Genomic DNA, 26,045 nt, shown 5'->3' on the forward strand with positions numbered 1-26,045 from the left:
GCATTCTGCATTATCCTCAGGCATTCTATGTACTACAGCTAAGACTGCAATCCTATGCACAGTTACCTGGTTAAAAAAAAGTCCTACAGAACTGAGTAGGACATAAAAACATGCACAGGATAAGGGTGAAGATGACAAAAAACAGTCTATACTGAAGAAGATGACAAAAAACAGTCTACAGAGGGAAGCTGTTTAGAACTTGTTCCATTTTACTCAGTCTTGTGACCACGCAGCAGTATAAAAACAAAGGAAACAGCCTGAAACAGAAAGGTCTGATTATGTATTTCTTAATGCTTTCTAATGATTGCTTTTAATAATAAAACAAGCGTTTTGAATAGCTGAAATAACTTTTAAGAAGAAAACACTATCAGGTACAAATGTTTTACCAGTCTTCTATTCCTGGCTGCAAGTAAAGATGAGCATGGACAGGCCTCAGCCGCTGAATTACGTGAATACACAAGCGCTGGAACATCTGCAAAATAATGAGTTGGACGGTGACTTTGTTTCGGACTTTACCGATAATTTTAATAGGACTTCAAAAAACAGAATTCCAGGACTACATTGTTCAAAGAATCAGCCATGACTAAACTGATCTTGTGTTTCATGTACCTAAATACCACTTGACCCACGACATTATAGAGCTGGGACAGGGAACTGGTTTCAGCCAGGCCAGATTCTGGACCCCCCAACCTTGAAGGTCTACTTTGACAACCTTCAATTCCCACATTAAAAGAGGGATATAACTGGCTGAGATGTTTTAAGTGTAAATGTACATGTTTGCAAACACATACATCACACACACGTAAAGTTGCAGGCAGCAGCATTGATATGTTAAGAAAAAGCCACAAACCACAGTAGGAAACTATATGCAGCACAAATTGCAAGTGTCATAAAATACTGAGCAAGCTTTCGAGTTTCAGAGTGGATGTCAAGCCAACCAACAGGGGGAAATGTCTTGAATGGGAATGCTGTCTGTGTGAGCAGGCTTCCACTTGTTGCAAAATGGCACATCTAAAAGTAACTCTTCTGCAAGAATTTTGTACATGGACTTCAATTCTCAAGTGAATATGTGCACCCAGTTATTCCTCAGTATAAAAGCACGCTCAAAGCTGCCAAACTGCTTCAGAGCTAATGTCATGGAAAACTATGAAGAACACTTCAACTGTACAGAAGGATTAATTGTGCAGGCAGACTGAAGGCATTAAACATTTTGAGTGCTTAAATGGCTAAAATTAATTATAGCCCACTAGTGGACAGAGAAGAGACACGGGTGGCACTGTGGGTAAAACCTCAGTGCCTAGGACTTGCCGATCACATGGTCGGCGGTTTGAATCCCCGCGGTGGGGTGAGCTCCCATCGTTCGGTCCCAGCTCCTGCCCACCTAGCAGTTCGAAAGCACCCTTAAGTGCAAGTAGATAAATAGGTACCGCTTTATAGCGGGAAGGTAAAAGGTGTTTCCTTGTGCTGCGCTGGTGTTGGCTCGCCAGCTGCAGCTTCGTCACGCTGGCCACGTGACCCGGAAGTGTCTTCGGACGGCGCTGGCTCACGGACTCTTGAGCGAGATGAGCGCGCAACCCTAGAGTCGGACACGACTGGCCCGTATGGGCAGGGGTACCTTTACTTTAGTGGACAGAGAACACAGCAGCCCAGGATTTTCTGGGCGTAACAAGGAAAGGGAAAAGAACAAAAATGGCTACACACGAGACAGCTTAATCTCAAACAGCAACAACTATTTTACATGGCAGCTTGCATGGCCCATTTTGCTCACCTGTCTCACAATCTGATTGGGACATTTTATTAGAATCTGCATGGGCCACCAGTCATCATCAGCCATACGATCCAGAAACCACTAGGAAGAAAAAAACCACACTGTTCACAATTCAGCTCACACTCTATTTTAAGTGAAAGTCTTTTCTAATGTGTTATACCTTAATAAAGCTGTATGGTATGTTATTATAATTAATTAAAGAAGCATTTGTGTAAAGGTCCCAAAGTGATCTAGCAATTATTTACTACCACGGAAGAAGTGGGGGAAACGTAACAATCAGAGTTTTATTGGAGGGCAGGGGACTATCATCCCCATGGCCAGAACTAACAGGTTCCCTTTTTGATTTGAATGTATTAAGTTACGGAGTTTTCTTTACATAAAGAACTTAGCCTTCCTGCCTTCTAGCAGAATGTGATCTACAGTGATGAGCTAGATCCAAAGTCTGAACACTGGAGAGGTTCTGCAGGCGTTAGTATGCGACAAGCTCTCTCTCTTGTTGCTCTCTACTTATGAGGCACTCTGGTTTGTAATATGCAGACCAGACTGAGCAGCCTGGATATAATGTAGATACTTTGGACCACAAACTCCATCAACCTCACTCCAAGGCTGCGTTGTACCACACCAACATATCTGCAAATGTATGTCCTTCTCATACATTGGTGTCTCACCAAAGGCTGTTCAGAATATTGGCATTCCCTTCTTACAATCTTACGTTTTGCCTGATCCAAAATGTTTACCCTTCCTTTTAGCCTACATCATAAAATGAAAAAAAAAAAAAAAACTTCAAGAAATGCTAGTAAATGCCTAATTATTGTCTTAGGTCTCCTCTAAATAAATATATTTGGGGAGAATCTATCATATTCATCTCTTACAGCACAAACTACAATAAAAAAATGTTCATTTCAATCTTACCTCACAAGCAGCTTGGCTGTTGTTAAATTGTTTGGTTAACAGTTCGATCCACTGAAGCATTGTAGGCTAAAGAAAAGAGAACACTACATGAAGCCTAAAACTGGTATTGCGTGGCTACATAAAAATAAATGTAGCCTCTAAATTAAAAGAAACAGGTATCTCACAAGGAATGGTTGGTACCCTTCCACATCTTCCTTATTTAAAGTGTTTCCTTTAATAAAATGGTTTGTGTCACATGCTAGAGTCATCTTGGGCTATATAGTCTAAAATACAGTCGTACCTTAGAATTTGAACGGCTTAGTTGCCGAACGTTTTGGCTCCTGATCAAAAACTGGAAGTGATTGTTCCGGTTTTTGAACATTATTTGGAACCTGAACATCCGAAGTGACTTCCGTGGCTTCCTGCAGGAGCTTCCTCCAGCCAATCAGAAGCCATGCCTTGGTTCCCCAAAGTTTTGGAAGTCGAATGGACTTCTGGAATGGATTCCGTTCAACTTCCAAGTTACGTCTGTATACATTCATTTGCATGCCTTGTGCATTAAAAATATATTTAATTTGCTTATGAAACAATATAGTCTGTGTATATGGATTAATCTTGTATGAAATCTGAAGTAAAGATGACCAAATCTTGGGGAAGGAAAAATACATATACAACAAACTGGTCCATGCTGCTTCAAAGGGTTTTTACAAGCAGCCATACATTTGGAGCCTGAATCAATGTATCATTTGAGGCAAAATCAATTTTTATTACAAATCCTGCTTTGTTTTTATTTCCACAAACTGAAGGGCAGCAATTTTTCTTAAGCAATTTTATGCCTGGGTTATATTTAGCAACGTACCTTTTCTTTCGAATGGATAAATGTTTCGAGGACAAAAGAGGTGCTTAACTGTAAGAGAAGAATGGACAGTCACACAGAGTGCACTGAACCAACAGTAAAAGATGGGCTTTAAAAAGTGTGATAAGGAATCATACCTTGGCTGTCATCAGAGAAACCGCTTTTGGATCTGGTAAAGTGCTGGGGATGCTACTGCACAATTGCCACATAAACCTAGGCAAGATAAATATGTTATCAGTTACTTAAATTGAATTTTAAAATCTGGGTAAGAGGCTTTTTTTAAAAAAAAAATGTTCTCAAGTTAGGCATAGCTTACCCAAAATATGTATGCTCAAAAATATTCTTGTCTTGAAGAAACTGCATGTTATCGTGCCATATCCACTGAAGAGAAAAAGCAAGTGCAAAGCTGTTTACTCCTTCAGAGCCATACAGTTCGGAAAGCAAGAGCCAAAGCCTTCAGTAAGGAACCTTCTCTCTCACAGCAATTTAAACTTAACACAATAGTTCAAAGTTACCTGATATGTAAAGCAGGTGTGAGATGAGCGATAGGGAAAGACAGACAGGGAAAAAGAGAGAGAAACCAACTATCTACCCTGTCTTGGGAGTACAGTGGTGCCCCACAAGACGAATGCCGCGCAAGACGAAAAACTCGCTAGACGAAAGGGTTTTCCGTTTTGGAGGTGCTTCGCAAGACGAAATTTCCCTATGGGCTTGCTTCGCAAGACGAAAATGTCTTCCGACTTTTTCCCCCTTTTTCTAAGCCGCTAATCCGCTAAAAGCGCTAATCCGCTAATGGGCTTGCTTCGCAAGACGAAGAAACCGCTAGACGAAGAGACTCGCGGAACAGATTCTTTTCGTCTTGCAAGGCACCACTGTATTTGGAGCAGGCAACGTAAGAAAAAAGAATGAATACATGTTGAAAATCCCCCCCCCCCCGCCGCCCTGGGCTATGGTCTATTCCAGGTATAGGCAAACTCAGTCCTCCAGATGTTTTGGGAGTACAACTCCTATCATCCCTAGCTAACAGAACCAGGGGTCAGGGATGATGGGAATGGTAGTCTCAAAACATCTGGAGGGCCGAGTTTGCCTATGCCTGGTCTACTCATTTTCCTCCATGCAACTCGCAGGGTGGCATGATTCACTACTAACCTACCAGGCCATGGTGTCTTCTCTTAAAGAAACAATGCCAAACTCGTAGGATGGGATCCAGTGTTGCTCAAGCGGATGCAACGGAGTAGCACGTTCCACTCCTCCGTCCTGCAGCAGCTCCTTAATCTGCTCTAGAGGGCGCCCCAACCCTCAAGAGCAGATTTCGGGTGGTGCGCAGGGGGCGGGGCGGCAGTTGAGAGGAGTGGAAGGGGAAATCCTGTTTGCACAAATGGAACGGTTCAGTTGGGTTCCACTCACAGGCTTGGATCCCAAGACTGTCCCTCCTCCACAGACACCCCCAATCTCATATTGTTCAAGAGGGCCAAACTCTGTTTTTTGTGGGGGGTGGGGATAGGGGATGAAAAACTTTTTAGCTTCTATGAAAAATTATCTTAAGCAAATTTATCTTAGGATCGAAGCCACATTTTTTAAAATATATGAAAGTGCCATATACAGAGTCAGGCTCAGCATTCTGGCAGCAGCTTCCCTATGTTTCAGGCAGAGGTTTCTCCCAGTCTTGTCCCTAGGGCTCTTTACTGGAGATGCCACAGACTGAAAACTGAACCGCCTGCATACAAAAGAATGCATTTCCCCTCTGCAGAGCTGCATGCTCTTCCCAATGCTTTATCTAAATCAAAGTACTCAACTAACCTAGCAATCATAATACTAAATATCCTTTCTAACTTTTTGGATACAGTCAAACCTCGGTTGTCGAAGTTAATCCGTTCCGGAAGCCCAGACAGCTTCCAAAATGTTCAACAAGTGGAAGCCGTGTCGGATGTTTGGCTTCCAAAAAACATTCGAAAACCAGAACACTTACTTCCGGGTTTCCAGTGTTCAGGAGCCAAAACGTACAGTATCGGAGGCATTCAGGAGCCAAGGTTTGACTGTATTTCGACACCCTGGTGATCCACAGTGCAGTAATAATAATAATAATAATAATAATAATAATAATAATAATAATAATTTATTTACGGCTATTAGCCCATAAAATATGTACAAACATAAAAGCACAGAAACATAAAAACCAATACATCTAACAACAGAAGGGGAACACCACGATGCAAGGGTGGGTCATTGAGCAGTGAGAACTCACAGACACAGGCACAAACTCATGGTCCTTGAGCCGTATTACTGCATAAAGGTAAAGGTACCCCTGCCCGTATGGGCCAGTCGTGTCAGACTCTAGGGTTGTGCGCCCATCTCACTTAAGAGGCCGGGGGCCAGCGCTGTCCAGAGACACTTCCGGGTCACGTGGCCAGCGTGACAAAACTGCTCTGGCAAGCCAGCACCAGCGCAGCGCACGGAAACACCGTTTACCTTCCTGCTATAAAGCGGTACCTATTTATCTACTTGCACTTAGGGGTGCTTTCGAACTGCTAGGTGGGCAGGAGCTGGGACCGAAAGACAGGAGCTCACCCCGCCACAGGGATTCAAACCGCCGACCATATGATCAGCAAGTCCTAGGCACTGAGGTTTTACCCACAGCGCCACCCGCGTCCCTGTATTACAGCATATAAGCCAGCAAAGATCAGACTATCAGTCACTTGGTGAGCTTAAAGCAAATGGCTGGCTGAAAGTGGCAAGATAAAATTTACTTCTGCTAATCAAGATAGGCAGAAAAAGAATCGGTAAAAGTTTGCATTGTCATTTTAAGTGTAGCCAAAGATACCTCTAGCAACTCAGACGAAACATCAAATTTGTAGTCTTTGCCGTTCTCTTCTTCTGGCTCCATCCGTTTATAAAAGAGCATGTATGCACTATGGGTCTGGGGGAAGCAAAAAACCCAATAGCATTAATTCAAAACAGAAAGAGGGAGAAAGATTATATTGAGTTTCTTTTCAAAACTGAAGGATAAAGCAAAGTACCTTTTCAAAGGAGAAATCCATAAATTTATCAGTAACAGAATCATACGTCTTTGTCTGAAAGAAGGAAAAGGTTTTTTTAAAAAAAATAATAATAATCCATCCTTTCTGTCATGGCTGTTTTGCATGCACAACAAAGGCTAACCCCAATTTTACACCCATTTATTGGCACAGAATTTACGGTAATTCTCTTCATAGCTTCATGATTGATTTTCCAACTACAGCACCTACTGTAAGCCCTTAAGAACAAAAAAAGGGCTCTAACTTTCCACGTTCAATTTTGTTATGAGTTGGTGCAACAGTGAAGTGTGGAAATAAGCTAGCACCTACATTGTAATTAAAATACACAACATATCTGATGTGACTGGCATAACTGCACCTACTCAAAAGTCATGGCAATGTGAGGATCTTACAGTTGTGAACTGGTATCTCCAAATATGTTTAGCCCCTTTGCATTTCCTAAGGTAATCACTCCCATCCCAAAGCACAACAAAAGTGACTCTGACGTGAAAGTAAGGAAGATTTATTTATTCAAATGCTTGAGGCTACTTCTGTATCCTTTGCTCCTTGAGGCTCAGGTGGCCTTTCATCAGCTTCAGCTGGTGGCTCATCTGTGCCCCTATCTAGACAAGGATAGCCTAACATCTGTCATCTACGCTCTGGTAACCTCTAGGTTAGATTACTGCAATAATCTAACCTAGTTGATGCATTTCATAGAGTGATTATAGGCTCTACAGAAGTTCACAGTGTATTTGAAGGGTGGCACAGTACCAGTTTTCTGCTGTTTCTCTTTCTGCTTAAAAAGTGCCAATAGGGATTGCAACTATGTGGGTGCCTTTCTGACCTTGTAAAAGAGAGAGATTACAACTCACTGTCATTTCTCCGCCAAAACATTCAGAAGCCAGCTGAGCAGAATCAAATGGCTTTACTTCAGCATCATTGAAAAGATACCTAGAAAACACAACACGTTACACTCCTGTATCAAGCCGATTTATATAAAACCAAACATTTTACTCTGCTGGCTGGAATATGGCTGTAATTCCGCAGAGTCCCTTGATGTGAAATTACAAGAAATAAATACAATATGAGCATACTTGTCTACTGAGTTAGATGACACATTTTAGCTAAATGCTACAAAAGCCAAGAGAGAATGAAAAGAACTAAATCTGAAAACATGTAAGGTTGAAAATATGTATTTAAAAACTATTGAAAAAAGACTACTGCTCAGTTCAAACATACTAATAAACCCATCATTTGATGATCAAGAATGCTCCCTCTTCCCCTTTTACATAGAGCTTTCCTCCCGCACTCCCTGAGTTTTTTTTGCTAACAAATCATCTACTGCGACACAAGTTGAAGACTGAACATTTATGACTCACCACTTGTTGTTTTTGTATGCATGAGGATTAACAATATCCCGGATAAAGCTGTAGTAGTGTCCCCCATCTGCTGTTCCAGTATGGACAGTTACACCTATTAAATCGTACTCAAAGCTCTTGGTCTCTTTGGAACTGTTGCTGTCATCTTTGAAACCTTAAAGAATGAATAACAACTTTTAGAATCTCATTCTTTTAATTACTGGAAGAGACCACGTAGAAGCCTAGGACCCTTGTACCTACGGGACAGCCTCTCCTGGTATGCCCCACGGAGGACCTTAAGGTCCATAAATAGCAACACCCTAGATGTCCCGGGCCCTAAGAAAGTCAGATTAGCCTCAACCAGAGCCAGGGCCTTCTCAACACTTGCTCCGGCCTGGTGGAACACTCTGTCTCATGAGACCAGGGCCCTGCAGGATCTGATTTCCTTCCGCAGAGCCTGTAAGACAGAGTTGTTCTGCCTGGCCTTTGGCTTAGAATCAATTTGATTCCCTCCCCCTCTTTCTTTTTTCCTTTCTCCTCCTGTGAAGAGGCTGCATCTTAATGTTTTAAAGTTGTATTTTAATCTTGTTTTTTAAGTTATATTTTAATCAACTTGTTTTTATAATTGGTTGTTAGGCGCCCCGAGCCCGGTCTTGGCTGGGGAGGGCGGGGTATAAATAAAAATTATTATTATTATTATTATTATTATTATTATTATTATTATTATTACTACTACTACTACTACTACTACAAACAAGCTACAATATATTTGGCAGCCCTGCAAAAAGACATCAACCCAATGTGTGTGTACATGCACCAATAAATGGGCATTCCTACTTAATGAATTAAAAGGTAAAGGGACCCCTGCCCATTGGGTCCAGTCATGACCGACTCTGGGGTTGCGGCGCTCATCTCGCTTTATTGGCAGAGGGAACCAGCGTATAACTTCCAGGGCATGTGGCCAGCATGACTAAGATGCTTCTGACGAACCAGAGCAGCACCCGGAAATGCCGTTTACCTTCCTGCCAGAGCAGTACCTATTTATCTACTTGCACTTTGACATGCTTTCGAACTGCTAGGTTGGTAGGAGCTGGGACCGAGCAACGGGAGTTCACCCCGTCGCAGGGATTCGAACAGCTGACCACCTGATCGGCAAGTCCTAGGCTCTGTGGTATAACCCATAGCACCACCGGCATCCCTTGCTTAATGAATTACAATTACCCCAAATCAAGGTGGGCACAGCACCCCTTAAACTGGGTCCCATTCCTAACCTCCCGTTTAAGCCCCTCCTCTTCCAACAAAGGAAAAGGGGACAGCTGATGGAAAGGCCTTTAATGAACGCATGAAAGGCTTAGTGGTTGACCTTCCCACTCTGGATCATAGTTGCTCCAGCAAGAAAAGTAATTAAAAGCAAATCTTCTTCCTTGGGGAAGGCGGAGGGGCAGGCAATCAACTGCACCATTAACCAGTCATGTCAAAACGTTCAAAAAGCCCCACAAAGTTTTCTGAATGCTCATCACTTGAAGGGCCACAGTACCAGAGTGTCTGCCCAACTCTTGTGGAAACCATGTTGCCAGAAATATCCAAATAGATGAAGAGGAGTTATCAAAACTGAAACAGCTTGCCAGGCGCAAAACTGCAGAGGTGAACTAAATTCAAATACCTTCTTTCCTGTCATTTTTCCCCATGAGAAAATCTTCAGTGTAAGGTGTCATGTCCAGGCGCAGGGGGAATGAGAAGTGTGTGTTGACTTTCTCCTTCATCATAGTGACCATGTTAAAAGTGTATCTCATTGTATTGAAGCTCAAAATGCGAGGCAATTTCTTAAAACAAGCCCTAAAGACAAAACAAGCAAATAATTCCTTGCGGCGTGCGCCTTCCTTCGAGGACCACTGTTATTTTTGAAAGAAAGTATTGCTCATGTATAGCACAAGCAGATCTGTTCCTGGTATGCATGACCCAGCTGGCATGGAACCCTGAGCAAAACTGTGGCTTAGGATGAGCATGCAAGGTCCCAGAATAAAGATCATGGCTCGCAGATGCCTCGATCCAGACAAACCATGAGCTGAAATCAAGATTTGTTCCCAGTTTGTCTAGGGGAGAAGAGCCTTGGTTTGGAGGGAATAAGGCAAACCATGGCTCAGCCCTGGGTTGTGCAACAGCAGCTGAACCAGGGGAGGAGTGTAGCAGCTGTGATATTTGCTCCAGAAATCCACACATTTGCACTAAGTCATGGATTGGCTTAGTGTTGTGAGTGAACTGGGTTTATGTCTGTTTAGACTGGTAACTTCTACCAAAATTAAACATAAACAAGATAAAAATATATATATTCCCAAGTGTTTCCCCTGAACGATACCTTTTTTCAGCCCGTACTTTCTTTCCGCAGTGAGAGCATGTATACATGTTGTCCCCTTCCAGGGTATCTTTAATGGTGACTTCATCAAGGGATTCCTGTACGTAAAACAGGAAGGGAGAGGCTTTATTTATTTATTTGTGCAAACTAAAGAAATGAAACTAAGAAATGAAAAAATATTGAGCATGAGCAATGATGTACTGTTATCTTCAGATGAGAGCACAATGTAGAGTCAGGACTGTGATCTCCTGCCCTAACAAAAATACTTGTTTTTAATACATGCAACTGTGTCCCCCAATCTAAGATTGGGCTTGTATCTCATGTAAGGCATCGTAAAAAAACAACACACACACACACCCAAAAAACCCCAACAAGTCCACATTCAAGCTGTCAGCAAAGGTGCTGGTATAGGAAGGATAATAATACATTATTCTTTCTCACATCACCACCAACTGCAAAACCTACAGCAGCTAGATCAGGGGTCAGCAAACTTTTTCAGAAGGGGCCGGTCCACTGTCCCTCAGACCTTGTGGGGGACCGGACTATATTTTGAAGGGGGGGAAATGAACAAATTCCTATGCCCCACAAATAACCCAGAGACACATTTTAGATAAAAGTACACATTTTACTCATGTAAAAACACGCTGATTCCCGGACCATCCGCAGGCCAGATTTAGAAGGCGATTGGGCCGGATCCGGACCCCGGGCCTTAGTTTGCCTACCCATGAGCTAGAAGCAGAATATTACCTTTCTGGAGACAGTTGGACACTATTTTAACAGTTACGGCACTAGGTAATATCTAGTGGTGCTTCCTCTGCTGATGGCCAACATTTGTCATCAGAATGTGGAGGGAGGGAATTTTCAGCTGTCCCTCCTTCCCCTGCAAGCCTCTGAAAATTGAGGGGAGCCCACAGCAGAGGGTGGGGCATCACCACACACAGCTTGATTTCTGCTTTATTGGCATGAGCAGAAGGGAGAACACCCACTAGTCCTCATCAGCATGAATTGTTAAAATTATGCGCAGGATTCAACAAATGAGTCCCCTCAATGGAAGTCCTTCCACTTACGCAACGCTCCCTCCATGTGATTCCCCAAAATCAGCTTAGGGGACAAGGTGGTAGAGATCCCCCACAACATCACACGAGAGGAGGAGGAGGAGGAGGAGGAGGAGGAGGGGAAGAAGAAGAAGAAGAAGAAGAAGAAGAAGAAGAAGAAGAAGAAGAAGAAGAAGGGTGGTAGTAGTAGTAGTAGTAGTAGTAGTAGTAGTCTGGATTTGATATCCTGCTTTATCACTACCCGAAGGAGTCTCAAAGCGGCTAACATTCTCCTTTCCCTTCCTCCCCCACAACAAACACTCTGTGAGGTGAGTGGGGCTGAGAGAATTCAAAGAAGTGTGACTGGCTCAAGGTCACCAAGCGGCGGCTTCTGGAGGAGTGGGGAATCAAACCCGGTTCCCCAGATTACGAGTCCACCACTCTTAACCACTACACCACACAGGCTCTCACAGGAGAGAGTGGATTGTTCTGTCCGAGGTGCCAGAGAACTAGCCCTGACAGAATGCCTTAGTGCAATGGAGAATTTAGCCATATATAAGGAGGGGAGATTACTCAGTGGTTGAGTTGCTGACAATCAAAGCAGGCAATACTGGGCTAGTCAGATCATTGATTCTGCTTTCAGTTGCTTTACATGTTTGCTTAACAGAGGCAGACAATCACTGCAGGTTCAGTACTACTTACATAAATATTCTTCATGTCTGCTACCTGGCATCTCACCGTGTAGAACTCTTCAGCAGTCTGGCTGACATGTTCACAGTCCTAAGGGACAGTGGGTTTTTTAAAAAAAGATTTAACAGGAATCAGTGAATTTATTCCTACTTGAAAAGCAACAGCTTAGGATTGGGGAGGGAAATTGGCAAGCAAAGTTAAGTAGCCACTCACCAAGGAAACAACATTGTTTGTGATAACACCTCCAAACAAGCTTTTCACCGTATTCTTCTGTGAATGAATGAATTTATTTCAGTCAATAAAATTATTTACTTCAGTCGAGACAATAAAATAAAATGAAATCTGAGGCCTGGTTTTAAAAATAGTAGTAATTACGGACAGCTTACCAATTCTGGAGACATTTCTTCAATTTTTGTTATTAGATCTGTGAAGAATTCAGTCATGTCTTTTTGTTCACCGGTATTAAGTGGCTGTTTATCCATGGTGTAGGTTTTGCAGAAGGGCCTTGGATTGTATGCTTTGCATTCACTTTCCTAGGTTGAAAACAGACAGTCAGTCAGAAGCAGGCAAAAGAAGCAATCACATCTTTTAATCTTAAAAAGTAAGAACACACAATAATTCTTGCAGATACAGATATCTTTGGATGCTTCTGTGCTAGCGGATTCAAGATAATCACATGCAGCTTTGAGCTTCATTAGAAGTGAAGGAGTAATTATGATTTCTGCAGCTCTGAGATTGCACAGAAGGTTATTGAACTATCACAGGGCCGAAACGTGGAACATGCTTAAACCAACCTTCTGAAAGCTAAGAAGCTGCCTTATACAGAGTGAGACCATTAGCCCAGTGTTGTTTATACTGATTGGGAGCAGCCCTTCAGGGTTCCAGATAGGGAACATTCCCAGGCCTACCTAGAAATACTAGGGATTGAATCTGGTATCTTCTGCCTGCAAAACAGATGATCTGCCACTGAGCTACGGCCCTTCAACTTGCCAAAATAAACCCCTTAAGAGATTCATAAGAGTCAATACCTTCCAATCCAGCAGCCAGTGTTAGAGGAGAGGCTGGGATTAGGCTTACAATGCTGTATTTGATATATCAAGATATTGTCTTGATATTATTTCAGACTATAATGTGGAGGACATTGCTTCTGGGAGCTAAGAAATGTTTTTTGTAACAGCTGAAATCCCATGATCAGAACACCGGGCAGACTCAAACACCTTATAATTAAATTGTGAGAGGCAACAGAGTGAAATCAGAACTCATCATTTTCTCCGTATCTTGACATCTCAATGAATCCCATCGTTTAGGGGCAAGCACACGCATGGGTATTTTCTGGCAATGAGATTGGAACTCCAACATCAGATATTTAAAGCGACATTATCATAACATTCCAGAAGTGCAGTGCCATTTATGGTGACCTAACTGCCATAAATTTGGGTCATGATTTAGTATATTTTCTTCATATAGTAAAGCCGGGGGCTGCCAAGCTTTTTGTGGCAAAGGGCACATTTGGAATTTGAAGAAAGCACGGTGAATACCAGTCACAAAATGCCTCCATGAGGGCGTCACATAACACAAAATTGGGGCTGTGCCATAACATAAAATACACAGCCAGAATCTTACATGCTTAAAGTGTGAGGAGAAGAAGAGGATTCCTGAATAGGGGCTTTCTGAACCTGAGAGGGTGTGCCAGTCCTCAACTTTGCCTGTCTGCAGGCGGAATACAGTGGAACCTTGGGTTACGTACCGTCCTCCTTACAAACACTTCAGGTAATGAGCTCCGCTAACCCAGAAGTAGATGCTCCTGGTTGCCAAGTTTGCCCCCGGATGCGAGCGGAAGGCCCCATTAGCGAAAGCACGCCTCATGTTAAGAACGGTTTCAGGTTAAGAACAGACCTCTGGAATGAATTAAGTTCGTAACCGGAGGTACCACTGTAGATGGTCAGAACTGATGGGGCAAGTTTCAGGCGGCTCAGAACGCTTGCTAAGAAAACTCAGAAAAGTGCTCTTTTGAAAAAGTGGGATGTTTGGATTTTGCATTAAGACTAGGCCTACCCCCCTTTATGGTGAATAGTGGAGGATTCAGATGAGCAAGAGGAGCCTCTCCAATGATGTATGTGAGGACGTTTAGATTTATCCTTGTACGAAGGGATTCCGTAATTTTATTTTAATTTTTTGGCGGCACATCTTGATAAAAAAGGAGGGAAGGGAAACCAGCTTGCTCAGAGGCATTTTCCAACTCATGACACCCTATCGCACTCTCTGTTGGCAAAGCGTTATAAAGCTTTCTGTTTCGGCTGCAAAAAATAGTGAGGCATTATTTAAACTCCTAGTGCTTGAGAAAGCTCCAACTGCAGTGTAGTCATCTGTCCTGGGACAGGACACACACAAGGGTAGCAGAAACCGCATTACTAAGGAAAGAATATATATAGCCCTACATACACAGCCCTGAGCTATAAGAGAAGAACAGCCTCCGCCTGGGTGAAGGTAGGGTGAAACTGGAGGAAGTGCCAGAAGAGGACTAAAAAAAGAACCCTGTGATCCTTGGATGAAGGGCAGTATACAGATTTAATAAATAAATAAAATAATAACTAAAACTTCAGACACATGTCTTCGCCTTGAGCAAATCAGATGGATGCCACCAACATAATGGATGTCTCTGAAGTTAAAACAGAAGAACCTATTATGCTCCACCACCGCAGCAGGCAGTCATAGACTAGCAGACCGCTATTAAGGTCATCAAATACAAAAGTAAGCATTTATTTTCATAAGCGCTTTCCCAAACTTACCATTAGATGTGTAAACATTTTCTGAAGTTCTAAGAGGGTGGTCTTGTGCTTCATATCCTCGGAATACTTTTTTAAAAAGATGTAAGAGTGGGAAAAGGAATGTTATTTTGTGAAGTTTGTAGGTTATGAAAACAAACCTTTTCTTAAATTTGAAGTTGGATTACAGCATTACACAATGTAGCTGAACTATTCCGGAAAAGCTAGACTTCATTTACTCGGTTGAATTTATGAAATAAACTGAATTAGGAAATGAATTACTTATTTTAGGCTGGGGGAAGGGGAAGTTTATCTACTGACTTATTGCCTCAATGTATGCATACTGATGGGAATTCCCTCTATCTTCTTCTACAAGATAAGACACTTTCCTTCTGCAGTTGACCCAGTGGCGGAGGAAGGGGGGTGCGTGCAGCCTACCCTGGGTGTCATCACTGAGGGGGGGTGACCAAATGAGTTGTGTGTTGCTGTTTGTTGTTTTTTAAATGGGCTCACAAAACTTTTTAGGAGTGATGTGGTGGCTTAGGCGCCTGCAGGTTCCGCGCTGCCTGAAACGGCAGTGTGGAACTTGTGTCTGCCTACTGCTTCTTGCTCAGCCGCCCTACAGCTGAGAGGAAGGCGACGAGAGACTTCAAGCATTGGATAGGCTCGTCCCGCCCCTACAGGCGGATGACCCTGCCCCGGCTGCAGGACATGCCCCGCACCAGGCACCTGAATGGCTAGCTACGCCACTGAGTTGACCAATTTCAGAAAACAAACACCCCCTTCAATTTTGGCCTCTGACTTGGTTACACTGAGGTCAGCACCAACCCTACAGTGCTAGATTCTGATGAGTAGACTTTGAAAGGGATAAATGTTACACTGAGCATATGAGCCAATCTATGCCACTGAAGTCTATTCTGATTGGCAGCTGCTCTTCAGGGTCTCAGGCAAGCAGGAAGAAGAAGAGTTTGGATTTGATATCCCCCTTTATCACTACCCGAAGGAGTCTCAAAGCAGCTAACATTCTCCTTTCCCTTCCTCCCCCACAGCAAACACTCTGTGAAGTGAGTGAGGCTGAGAGACTTCAGAGAAGTATGACTAGTCCAAGGTCACCCAGCAGCTGCATGTGGAGAAGCGGGGAAGCGAACCCGGTTCCCCAGATTACAAGTCCACCGCTCTTAACCATTACACCACACTGGCTCTCAGGAGCCTTCACTAACAGATACCCAAGATTCTTTTAACTGGGAAGACATTCTGTAGATATTTCACCACTGAACAATATTGCTTAATATTGTTTGCTTTTCCATTATTCACTGTAGTTAAATAATTCTTTGCCAGATCACTACACCACCCCATCTAAAATGGAAAACTTGCTTCCTGTTGAACCAGGAAGGTCATACCTTTGCAGTGAAGATGGCTTGCCTGGCTTCCGGTATCATATACAGCTGCTGAATAGTTGATGCCAAGTAACACGTTGCTCCAAGGTTGGTTAGACCCACAAACCTGCACTCAGCTCTGACATCATCATGTGGCCAATAATCCCACTTGTAAGGTGCATGGGAAGCTGAAAGAAATGGCAATTTTATTTCTTAATACTGGGTTTCAAATAATTGTCTACCTGATTATTTGTGACAAGTCAGGATGGCCACTGATTGTCTCTTCTCCTAACCACACTATATTTGGAGTTATACAGTGGTACATTGATTTTCGAATGTCTCGGAAGTCGAACGTTTTGGTTTTCAAACATCGAAAACCCAGAAGTTAACTGCTTCAGTTTCTGAACGCTTTTCAGAAGTTGAATGTGCCATGTGACTTCAGTATTGAGTTTTCCATAAGTAACTGCTTCGGTTTTCAAACGTTTCGGGAGTCAAACGGTCTTCTGGAACAGATTACGTTCAAAAACCAAGGTACCACTGTATTTTGAAAGCTACCCAAGGAACCGCATTTCTGCATTGTGCAGAAATTCAACACTTATACACCACTTCTGCACTGCCTCTGGAATCAGCTCCCCTCTTTAAAGTAGGAAAAGCAAACAGCTCCAGTTTGTGTGGAGTGACTATGAGCACTCTGCTTCTTTGAAACACTAATATGAACCTTTCAGTGCAAGCAACTATAAAAGCCAGTAGGGATCAACTTGCTGGAGGGGTGAACCTAATGTTATATGCTGGCAACTACCCATCAGTGGAATATTGTGTACAGTTCCAGCAGCCACAACTTGAAAAAGATACTGTAGTGTTGAAAAAGGCTCAGAAAAGGGCAAGCAAAAAGGGTGCACCAAGTCCCCTATGAAGAAAGGTTGCAGTATTTGAGACTTTAGTCTGGAAGACAGAAGGTTATATGATTGCACATGCCATGGAGGAAGTGGATAGAAACACATTTTCCCCTGCTCTCTCGTCAACACTTGTGGACTCCAATGAATGGCCTAGGACCCTCGTACCTACGGGACCGCCTCTCCTGGTATGCCCCACGGAGGACCTTATGGTCCGCAAATAATAACATTTTGGAGGTCCTGAGCCTCAAGGAGATTAGACTGGCCTCGACTAGAGCCAGGGCCTTTTCGGCCATGGCCCCAGCCTGGTGGAACACTCTGTCATAAGAGACCAGGGCCCTGCGGGATTTGACATATTTCTGCAGGGCCTGCAAGACGGAGCTGTTTGGTTGGGGATCAGTCTGACTCCCCCTCCCCTTTCATAAGAACTTGCATGAAAGTGGCCTCCCAATTTCTCTCACAGGCCCATATAAGTTCAGCACAAACAGTTGCGTCTGGTGAGAATTTAAGGTCCCCAACCTTAATCTGCAGGTTGCCATCTGATTAGATTTCATGCTGATCCTGATCTGATTTTAGGATGTATTTTAACTGATTGTCTGATTTTATGTTTATGTGTTACACATTTGATGTTAGCTGCTCTGAGCCCGGTTTTGGCCGCGGAGGGCGGGGTATAAATAAAAATGATGATGATGATGATGATGAAGCTGAATGTTGGGAAAATTCAGGACACATAAAATAGTAGTAGTAGTACCCTGAGTAGCACTGAGCTATGCAAATGGATAAAATTGATGGTAATTGCAGCCAGACAGGTTATAGCGAGTAACTGGAAAAATGCAGAAGAGCTGGGGGTGAACCAATGGAGGAAAAAACTGTATAATATTATAATTTTAGAATATCTAACTGTGAATATACATAGAATGAAAGGGTTTAAGGTCAGAGAGAAAGAGGAGGATTGGTTTGAGGAGATGTTGAATTATTTGAGTAGGTTTGAACAATTTGGGGCAATTAAAATGTTAAAAGTTAAATAAACCTTGTGGAAGGAGGGGTGTTAAGGTATATAGAAGTGTACATATGGTTAATTTGAATATATTATTGAATATGTATATTATTGAATATTGTACACCCAATGTATCAGTCACATGGGGGGCTTCACTGTGTTTTGGTGGTTGGTAAAAAATAAAATAAGGACTTCTTCAAGTAGCAATTTAAACAATGGAACTCACTCCCGTAGGAGACAGCGATGGGTGCCAATTTAGATGGCTTTGAAAGCCTAGACAATTTCACAGAGGACAAGGCTATCCATGGGTACTAGCCACAACGGCTATCCTCTGCCTCCATGGTCAGAGGCAGTAATGCTTCTGCAGTCATTTGCTGGAAACTAGAAGAGGGGAGAGGGATCTTGGGCGCTGGTCTCGCTTGAGGGTTTCTCCACAGGCATCTGGCTGGCCCCTGCAAGAACAAGATGCTGGACCAGATGAGCCACTGGCCCGATCTCGCAGGCTCTTCTTATGTTCAGATCCATTTACTGAGCCAAAAGAAGGCACTGAAATGAAAGCCAAATGGATGCTGGCACTGTTCTACTTTTGCTAATTAATACCGAACATGGAACAGGAGAACAACCAAGAAACTCCAGCATTTTCTCAGAAAATGTCGGCAGCGAAGATCTCTCCTTAAAAAGCAAAAGCAAACAGATTTCTGCTTGTTAAGGAAGGAAAGGCTTCTCGCAAGGGGTGAGCCAAAAGGGCACTGTAGCATTTTATCAATAAACATCCAAAAATTCAAAGGCAAGGAAAGACACAGAAAACATCCTGCTCATTCTCAAATGCGGAGAAACTAACAAAAAATCCTTACATTGCATGTGCTGTGCCATAACCCAGTTGTGGAGCAGCCTGTAGTTCTCTACGGAACCTTTTACCATTTCTACCAACAGGTCGTAGGCAGCAGCTCTTGAAGAATGAGACTTGCACTTTGGCTGTTGACGATCTTTCAGGCTTGGCAGCAAGAAGAGAAGATTGAAGATGTCTCTCAGAAACTCCTGCAAAATGAGAGAAGTATAACAGCGAAGGTTATATTAATGGCAATTTTGTGTGGTGCTCTACGGAGAAAGTCAGGCATGCAGAAGCTTCATGAAATCAATGGGGTTTACAGTGAAAATTTCCATTTTAACAAGTATAACTTCTCTGGTTTGCGCCCAAGGTTCTGAGCAAACTGTGGTGGGAGAGCAGATCGAGTTCTTACCTGCCCTTCTCGGGAGAATTTAAAAGGCGGTTTGTGTTTGACTACGCTTGTTGCCAGGCGGAGCAGACCTGTAAGACCATCATCTTCTATGTTGCCATCTTGATGGTCAAGGATTTCTCTGCTGTAAAATGCAAATTGAGTGCCTGTCAGCTAAAACGAACACCCTCCTATTGAAAATACGCCCAAAGTGAACTAGCAAATTTAAAGCTTACCTTCGAATGCAATCTGCCAAATGTCTTGCTAAGGCATCTAAATCAAGCAATGTGGTCTAAAGACAGAGAGAAATGTAGGTGTAAATATAAATAAATTGGTGGAATACACTGGTTGGGATATGCAATTTTAGTCCCACTCTTGTACAAAGAAAAGGATTTTTTTCCTTTGAAAATTAAGCTATAGGGTCGTATTCAATTTTTCCCTTTTTTAGGTAAACTGCTTTGAGGTTTTCTCTCTCCCTACAATTAAGCAGTGTATAAATGTTATGAAATAAATAAATAAATCAGGTGCAACCCCCAGATTCCTGGGCAAGCCTAGTGGAAATTCAGAAATTCTTCCTTCGACCAGCAGGCCTCCAAAACAGTATCACAAGCTTTTGAAATTCCTTTCATGCAACAGAGGTCTGCTGTCTGGCACAGGGAGCTGTTGTGTAAGAAAAGCAAGCCTAAAGCTCTTTTGGACTGGAGAAACTAGTCATGCTGACGTTTGCCAAGCATTTTCTTAAGTAAGTCTTAGGTAAGCCTTCCCCCCCCCCCCCCTCCGATACTTACAATCTTAAGATTTATATCCAATTGGCTGCGCTCAAGCAATGACTAGCTCTGACAAACGCAGTTGAATCCTGCTTGGTTGCAAACCAATAGTGGAGAGCCTTATCTGTCTTAAGCTTGCATGTATGAGAAGAAAAGTAGCAAGTTTTGTTTGCCTGAACTAAAAAGCCCAAACTCACTGGCCTTGTGTGTGTTGTGTGTATATAGACAGGTCCCATTCAGACTCCTGAAGAAAGCCATTTTTGTATGAACGTGCAAAGGAATGGGTGAACAGAACAGCTACAAGGATTGCATTTTTCAGTTCTTGAGGCTTTTAACCCATGCTCCGAGTATAGTCAAACCTGCCTCAGTTTCGAAGGAGCAAGGTTGCAGGGAGCATTGGTGGTGGGGGATTCTTTAATATAAAACCAATATATATAATATAAAACCAATTGTACCTACCTGACTAGCATCTTTTACATGTATATTATCTATTAGTTTGCACAGCAACCAGAAATATTCCTTACAGCCAGACTGTAAGATAGGTTCTTCTTCATAATCTTCAATCTGAGGAAATAAAAGTTTGTGTTTTATCTATGTTGATCCAAAAAACCACATTGAATATGATGAAGGGTCAAAACTAGATGGTGACTATTACTTGATCTATTGGTCTGGAATGCCAAAAGGTAAACAACTGATAAATTGTTTTACCTTTGCTAATACAAATAGCGAATCGGTGCTTATGTAAGCCATGCCAAGAAAACAACCTTAGTTTTATAATTATGACCCACCTATTCCAGGACAAGTAACCATAAAAAGTTTACAGCAGCATATACATAGCAGCGGGACGCGGGTGGCGCTGTGGGTTAAACCACAGAGCCTAGGACCTGCTGATCGAAAGGTCGGCGGTTCGTATCCCCGCGGCGGGGTGAGCTCCCATCGTTCGGTCCCAGCTCCTGCCTACCTAGCAGTTCGAAAGCACCCTAAGTGCAAGTAGATAAATAGGGACCGCTTTCTAGCGGGAAGGTAAACGGCGTTTCCGTGTGCAGCGCTAGTGCTGGCTCGCCAGATGCAGCTTAGTCACGCTGGCCACGTGACCCGGAAGTGTCTTCAGACAGCGCCGGCTCCCAGCCTCTTGAGCGAGATGAGTGCGCAACCCTAGAGTGGGTCACGACTGGCCCTGATGGGCAGGGGTACCTTTGCCTTTATACATAGCAGCATATAAGCAGAGGGGTGAAAGGGGAGGAGGGGCATGTCAAGGGGAAACTGACTGCATCAACACATGACATTATAAACCTGGCAGTGACATCCACTGGCTGGATAGACAGCATATGGGGAGGCAGGTAGAACAGAACTGATCTTACGGAGCTATGTGTAGGTCCACAAGTAAATGTTACAAACTGGAAAACCAGCAAGACATACAGTCTTTTTAACAGCTGATCTAATCAAAATGCACAAACCATCAGGACTTGGGGAAAGTAGGCAGAGAAAAGCTTGTTCTTGCTCTAGCAACTGCTGCTAAACGCCCCCCCCCCCCGAGAGGCTGGACTCAAAAATCTGAGAACTGTGGATCAATTTAATTGGGAGAAATGTGTTTTTGTTTGCTACACAATACAAATGCCATACAAATGAAGCTGCTAAGCTTCTTGTTTGTTTTTGTTGTTGTTTTACCTTGATAGGCTTTAACGCCTGAGCATCAGGAAGAAACTTGAGCAACGTTGAAGCAGCCAGTAGCAGAAAAGATCTGTTTATTGAGTCTCCCCCATCCAAACCTGACAACGATAATTTATACAGGCCATTGCAGGACTCGTGACGAACTGCAGTCTGAAATGAAAAGAGATTGCCATAAGATGGAACCAATTTAAATGAAAACTTTTTTTAAAAAATCCTCTTTCCCTCTAGCATACTTATGAAAACTACTTTCAACATGTCTGTTAGTTGCTGGCATTCTGAAACTCATCACTTGTGCTAGTTTTATAGATGAGTGGAAAACCAAAGGCTTCCAACCAAGTGCTGAGAACTAAAGAATCATGCAAATGGAGCAATTTATACTGAAAATCAATTTGCAACCTTGGTTCTGAAAGCTGAAGAGAACTGCTACTTTATACCGTAGATGCACAATGAGGGCATTCAACAGGCTTAGGTAACAATCCTATAGATACTAATCTCAGAACAAGTTTTATTAAACTCAGCAGATTTCACTTCTGAGTTCTACCCAACAAAGTCATAAGCAAAGTAGGCCCAATGAAATCAATGGAATTAAGTTAGTCCAGTCAGTGGGTTAACTCTGAGTATGACTTACTTGGCTACAACCCTTTGAGCGGATATGCCTAAGAATATGTTGTTAATTAAGAAAGCAAATGAGATATTTGAATCTAAGACCTTTCAACTGAATTTGGCTCAAGGGTTTGTTAATGTAACTAGAATTATGTTTCCCCACCCCTTAGGCTTACCTCAGGAATGAGAAGGGTGAGTTTCTTTAGCCAGTCTTGTAAATTATCGCTGTCTGCTAGGCTGGATTTCACCAAAGAGCAGCAGTGAGCCCAGCTCACTAAGAGCCACATTGAATAGTGAGTAACTAAAAAGAAAGAACCACATACAATTGTCATACACCACACACATATGCAATGCCGTTTCATTTATTTAAAGGCGCACAGTATAGAAGAACAATCACAGCATCTTATTTCCGATTTACTAAATGCAGATTAACACGCATTGCATAAGCTTTCATGGGTCAGCAAGATACAGTTCTGCCTTTAATGAGGTGTGCATGCCCATATATTCCTATTATTTATTTTCCAAAACACTAGACTGCCAAAGGGAAAAATAAGAAAGGTGGAGTCCTCTGAAACAGAGCTTCTGTGTACAATATTTGTCATGTGTCTCTGCCTGCCCAGGGTAGGAGGAGGAGGAGACAACCCATCCTTGGGTGTTCTCATTGCACTATGCTGAGAATGAAGATTTTGCTTAGATGGTCTCAAGCATGGTAAAAGGGTAAGGCACAAAACCAAGAAGAAAGAGGCATTAAGCTAACAGAAGGCCTGATAAGACATATGACACTTGCAAACACATGGACCAAAGCTTGGTGTGTATTTTCCCCTTTCTTCCAAGAAAGCCAGCTCCCAAAGTGTTGAATCCCACTTGACATTTTAGTGCTTGTGGGAAGAACCTGATTGTGAAAAGCCCTCATCATGGTAAAGTTACTGAATTATGGAAGCACTAACATCATTACTTCACAAAAGTCTCCATCTACCAATCTCAAGGTCTGGACAGTAAACAAAACACAAAAATCTACTGGAAGAACTGAGCTGCTACAAGAAAGCTTGCAGTTTCAAGCAAAAACAAAAACTCTGTAGTGTGTTGCCACAGCTTTTGCCAATCTGTATACTGCAGGAATACAAAAAACAGCTCCCTTGGCTAGATACACACTCTTATTCATCACAGTAAATTGAAACTCAGCATGACACTTATGTTCACATCTGAGCTGCAAGGCTGGCCTTCACAAAAATGAGGTATTCGCACCTTCTTGATGGAACTAGCCTAAAAGTTCTTTCCAAGCCTCTTTGGAGCCAATTATTGTTCTCTCCTCCACAGAGTATAGAGAAAACATACAGCAGAAGCCCGTGTCAGGTCAGATAAACTATCAGGTGAACAAAAATGGCTCTGACACCCTACCATTCCTTGCTCACTATTCAAAGCGAGGGAAAGAAAAATGTTGTGGTCAGCTGCTTGTCCGTGCAACAGCAACACACCCACACACCTCAATTTTGCTGTTGCTTCAAAGCAGGCAGGTCTGGAATTGCAGAACACTCCAGACACTGAAGAAGAGCAAGCATGAAGTCACATGAACAACCCTGACACTAAAGCAAGTGGGAGGAGCAGTACACTCCTGGATAATCTCCATCTTTTAAGTTTCCTAATGGTGCATAATGCTCTATTCTGTGAGCTTTGCTTTCAAATTAATTTCCCCCCTCCACTCCTTTCCATATAGAAGGTTAGAAACCAGAACTAAGTTTGCCTTGAGAAGTGACATGGCTTTTAGATTACAAGCCTGAGGGCAGGTACTGTATTACCTCCTGATTTTATAAGCTGTTCTGGGCTTCTTTTCAGGTTAAAGAGCAGAGGAAAAAATGTTTAAATAAACTGGAAAGTGCTCTGAACAGCAAAAATAAATACTTCAACACAGCAGCTTCACTGCTCAAGTCTAATAAATTGCTCTCCATAGCAAAGGTTTGTTGGTCAGCTCTACTGCATGGGGAAATCTTGTCTGAAATCCATTACTCATGATGACATGACATATACAATTAGCTATGAATCAGGAAAAAAGATTTTCAAGAGCGAAGCTGTTAAGGGTTTAGTAACCTTCCTGTCTTCATTTATTCACTAACCTTCATGTCTTGACCTATGATCAGCTTGAGCTTTCAATACCCTGTATAGGAAGAAAATCAAGTCAATAAGATCTTGGTACAAAACTCTATTAAAAAAACCCCAAACCCTCTGCAAAAATCAAGCAATGAAAAGTGGTATTTCTTTTCACTCCTCAAAATATTACTCATTTATTCTCAGTGGATTATTAAAATATTAAAATACAATTTAGTATGGAGGGTTTTGTGCTCTGCTCCTAATTTTTCCCCAGGATGTTTTGTGCAATGAGACTAGCAGAGAACAAACTAAAATGCGAATTTTTCCATAACTATGCAAATGCAGGAACTAATTTAAATGCCGTAGTATTTCTAACATTAAATGAGGGGAAAGGGGGCATTAACTGAGGGCAAAGCAGAGAGGTCACACTGTGCGGTACCTTGTGCCAAGTTAGGAATGGCTGCTGGGAATAAACCTGATTTAGGCCCCCTGAGATACTCAGAGATACTCATGACAGGCAGATTCCTAACTTGGTGTGGGCTGTAACTCCCTTGAGGTCAGCTTACTTCTCCTTGGAGAAATATATTTAGCATGTCTGGAAAATAGCGGACCTGCTGCATCCTGTGCCAGCAACGAGGGCTGTGGGAACTGCCAGGACTCACACCAACAGGGATCAGGGCAAATTGAATAGCCAAACCAAATGTCTTCAGCAACCAGAATGATGCCCAAAACCAATGCAGAATAGTGGCTAATGGGGCAGCTCTGGGCTAACCTAACGACCTTCTTTCAGTTTCTTGAGGCCTCTGGGCCAGAATCGGGTCTTCTTTGGCCAGCCTTTGGGCACCAAGTAACAAACAAGGGAGAATGTGCAGTTGCTCACTTTTCCTTCAGCTCTTGAGGGCTGGTCTGCAGTTCAAGTTTGCAAAATACTGAACTAAAAAGACACTTTAAAGAAAACCTAAACAGCTTCGTCTATTTGTAACTTCATAATCCTTTCTGAAACTGGGAAATCAGTATGATGCTTTAATGCAAATATGTATACTATAAATCTTACCAAAGATATTAAAAAAAGGTTATTGTACCTAGGCGCCAGGTTGTCATACGTATAGGCAACACACATAAGTCGCTGTATCAAACTGGTTCCCTGGACAAGTACAAGAAATACCTTTAAAAAAATTGAAGCCAAAAGAAAACAGTTAATGCAACTGCTATCTTAAAATATAACATATTTCTTATGCTTTAAATCAAATCAGAAAAATAAATGTGCTGACTCCATGTATTGGAGTGATAAGCAAGATACCCTGAACTTCAGCCAGCCATCCAAGTACATTCAAATTTCCTATGTCTTAAGAAAGGGTTTTCTACTGACTCACAGTTGGATTGCCATCACAAGCTGCCTCACCCTTTTTCGTTTGTTTGTTTATTTACAGAAGATGCTAGGGATTGAAACTGGGATCTTTTGCACACAAAGAGTGGGAGAAACCATAGTATTTGGACTGCTGGATAGTGCCCAAGGAAGAAAAATGTTTTGGGGGGAGGGATTTCAGACTGTATTGAAGTACTAAGAAAAATCTCTCTTTTATTCTCTAGGTATGCAGTCTACAAACAAGTGGACTCTGTCTGTATGCCTGCGTCTGCATGCACACAGTGTCTTTCTTAAGTCTTGGGAATGGAAGCCACATAGCTGAAGAACCCAAGACTGAAAGA

The 26,045-nt window shown here is 42.5% G+C and overlaps 1 protein-coding gene across 2 annotated transcripts in view; it reads right to left on the reverse strand.

The window, feature by feature from the left end:
* USP34 (ubiquitin specific peptidase 34) overlaps positions 1 to 26,045 on the reverse strand; it is a 105,488-nt gene that overhangs the window by 18,684 nt on the left and 60,759 nt on the right. For both annotated transcript variants that reach the window (XM_081854417.1, XM_081854418.1), the window contains 25 exons: positions 25,421 to 25,503; positions 24,365 to 24,405; positions 22,430 to 22,554; positions 21,648 to 21,800; positions 20,439 to 20,543; positions 19,449 to 19,504; positions 19,237 to 19,357; positions 18,850 to 19,033; positions 16,130 to 16,293; positions 14,754 to 14,819; positions 12,351 to 12,497; positions 12,178 to 12,234; positions 11,977 to 12,054; positions 10,244 to 10,338; positions 9,551 to 9,723; positions 7,909 to 8,062; positions 7,402 to 7,480; positions 6,533 to 6,586; positions 6,337 to 6,432; positions 3,832 to 3,896; positions 3,653 to 3,728; positions 3,519 to 3,566; positions 2,681 to 2,746; positions 1,769 to 1,849; positions 387 to 472 (listed from right to left, as the gene is read on the reverse strand). In XM_081854417.1, the coding sequence (XP_081710543.1) occupies positions 387 to 472; positions 1,769 to 1,849; positions 2,681 to 2,746; positions 3,519 to 3,566; positions 3,653 to 3,728; positions 3,832 to 3,896; positions 6,337 to 6,432; positions 6,533 to 6,586; positions 7,402 to 7,480; positions 7,909 to 8,062; positions 9,551 to 9,723; positions 10,244 to 10,338; positions 11,977 to 12,054; positions 12,178 to 12,234; positions 12,351 to 12,497; positions 14,754 to 14,819; positions 16,130 to 16,293; positions 18,850 to 19,033; positions 19,237 to 19,357; positions 19,449 to 19,504; positions 20,439 to 20,543; positions 21,648 to 21,800; positions 22,430 to 22,554; positions 24,365 to 24,405; positions 25,421 to 25,503 (2,453 nt within the window). The remainder of the gene's footprint in view (positions 1 to 386; positions 473 to 1,768; positions 1,850 to 2,680; positions 2,747 to 3,518; positions 3,567 to 3,652; positions 3,729 to 3,831; positions 3,897 to 6,336; positions 6,433 to 6,532; positions 6,587 to 7,401; positions 7,481 to 7,908; positions 8,063 to 9,550; positions 9,724 to 10,243; positions 10,339 to 11,976; positions 12,055 to 12,177; positions 12,235 to 12,350; positions 12,498 to 14,753; positions 14,820 to 16,129; positions 16,294 to 18,849; positions 19,034 to 19,236; positions 19,358 to 19,448; positions 19,505 to 20,438; positions 20,544 to 21,647; positions 21,801 to 22,429; positions 22,555 to 24,364; positions 24,406 to 25,420; positions 25,504 to 26,045) is intronic.

The sequence above is a fragment of the Podarcis erhardii genome (assembly GCF_964252035.2).
Source record: "Podarcis erhardii genome assembly, chromosome: 3".
In the NCBI taxonomy this organism is placed as follows: Eukaryota; Metazoa; Chordata; class Lepidosauria; order Squamata; family Lacertidae; genus Podarcis; species Podarcis erhardii.